The sequence below is a fragment of the Nycticebus coucang genome, chromosome 20 (assembly GCF_027406575.1).
Source record: "Nycticebus coucang isolate mNycCou1 chromosome 20, mNycCou1.pri, whole genome shotgun sequence".
Classification (NCBI taxonomy): domain Eukaryota; kingdom Metazoa; phylum Chordata; class Mammalia; order Primates; family Lorisidae; genus Nycticebus; species Nycticebus coucang.
In genome coordinates, this window is record NC_069799.1 from 688,258 (window position 1) to 690,118 (window position 1,861).

Genomic DNA, 1,861 nt, shown 5'->3' on the forward strand with positions numbered 1-1,861 from the left:
CCGGAAGCAACGCCTAGGACAGGTTGTCTCCACCATGGCCTGGGCTCTAATCCTCTTCACTCTGTTTGCTCACTGCACAGGTGGCTTCCTTCAGGGAATGCAGGGAGGGGGCCATCTGGGATGACAGCCTAGCCCTCCTCCCGGGGAACAATGTGCGGACAGCCCTCACTGATCCCTGTGCTGCTCTTTCCTCGCAGGGTCTTGGATCCAGGTTGTGTTTACGCAGCCTCAGTCTGTGTCAGGGTCTCCAGGGCAGAAGGTCACCATCTCCTGCACCCGCAGCAGCGGCAACATTGGGGGCAATTATGTGCACTGGAACCAGCAGCGCCCGGGCGGCACCCCCACCACTGTGATCTATAGAGATAACCAAAGACCCTCTGGGGTTCCAGATCGGTTCTCAGGCTCCATCCACAGCTCCTCCAACTCGGCCTCCCTGACCATCTCTGATCTGCAGACTGAGGACGAGGCCAACTATTACTGTCTGTCTAGTTATGATAACTATTATCACACAGTGCTCTAGACTCATGAGGAAGTGAGACAAAAACTCCCCAGAGCTGCCACACCCTGGGTCTGCCTTCAGCCTGTACCCACCACGATGTGCTGCACTTCCGTGTCTCCTGCTTTAAGGATAGAGCTGCGATTTTCTGCTCAAGCGTCCTATTCCCCCAAAACACAAATTTCCATGTCTTGACAAATTGTCTTCTAATTTCTTTGATATCATATCAGGGAGGGGATGTTGTTTAAAATAGGGTTTTTGAGCCTTGGCACTGTTACCAGTGTGGACTGTATTATTCCTTGTGGTTAGGGCTATTTAGTGCATTCTGAGATGTTGAGAAGCATCCCTGGTCCTCACGTATCAGATGTCAGTAGCAACCTAATGCCGAAGTAGTGACAAACAAACAAAAATCTCCATTTATTTCCAAGCATTCAATGGGCATAACATTTTCTAAGTTTGAGAGCTAATGGGTTAGAAGAGCGTATTCTTATCTATTGGGAAGCCTTGGTTTGAATCCTCTGTATGCCAGTCAGCTGTATGTGAGGCTAGATGTATCCTCTCTCTGTGCTTTTGCTTCTGCATGTGTTAAATGAAACACTTACACATAAATCAAATGATCATTTTGGTGGGGGAATAATATTCCAAGCACCTGTGAGATCAGAAAACCTGATAACTCAGTCACACAGAATGTCCTCAGAACCAGCATGGAGTGAATTACTTTTAATCAGACTAGGTGTGTAATTAACATTTCTAAACTTTTCACAAGCACATGAAAATCTAATACAGGTGTCACTCAATTTATGATGGGATTGAGCCCCAATAAACACACTGGAAGTTAAAACTACCCTAAATCTAAATTTTCTTTCCTATTATTCTCACAAAAGTCAAAAAATCATAAGTCGAACCATACTGAGTTGGAGAATAAATCCACTGTCATTTATTCTCTCTGGAAGTATGGTTTCAAGCATGAGTTACAAATATGAAGAAAAGTATGACAAGGTCCTACCCTCTCAGAATTTACATTTCAAGATGGGAATGAGACAACAGGCACAGGCAGCCACGTTACTGAGTGATAACAAATGTCCTTTTATTTCACCAGAGCACCTGTGCTCAGATTTTGGCTCTACCTGTTTATAAGGCATTCCTGTTTCCCTCCATTGTACAGAATGGACACCACTAGCAACACATGAGTGTTTAATTAAATTTAAGTTAATTAAAACTAAATAAATTTAAAAGCCTGTTTTCCAGTTACACTAGTTAAATTTCAACTGCCCAATGCCCATCTCTGCCTAGTGGCCATAACATTTGACAGGTTGGTACAGAACATTTCCATGACAGTAGACTAATCTAATGGATAGTTCTGAT

At 44.2% G+C, this 1,861-nt stretch overlaps 1 gene segment (V, D, J or C); it reads left to right on the plus strand.

Annotated features, from left to right (window-relative positions):
• LOC128573088 (immunoglobulin lambda variable 6-57-like) lies at positions 1–520 on the plus strand. The segment is given in 2 exon segments: positions 1–80; positions 198–520. Coding segments are annotated over 2 exon segments (369 nt in total).
• The last annotated feature ends 1,341 nt before the right edge of the window (positions 521–1,861 follow it).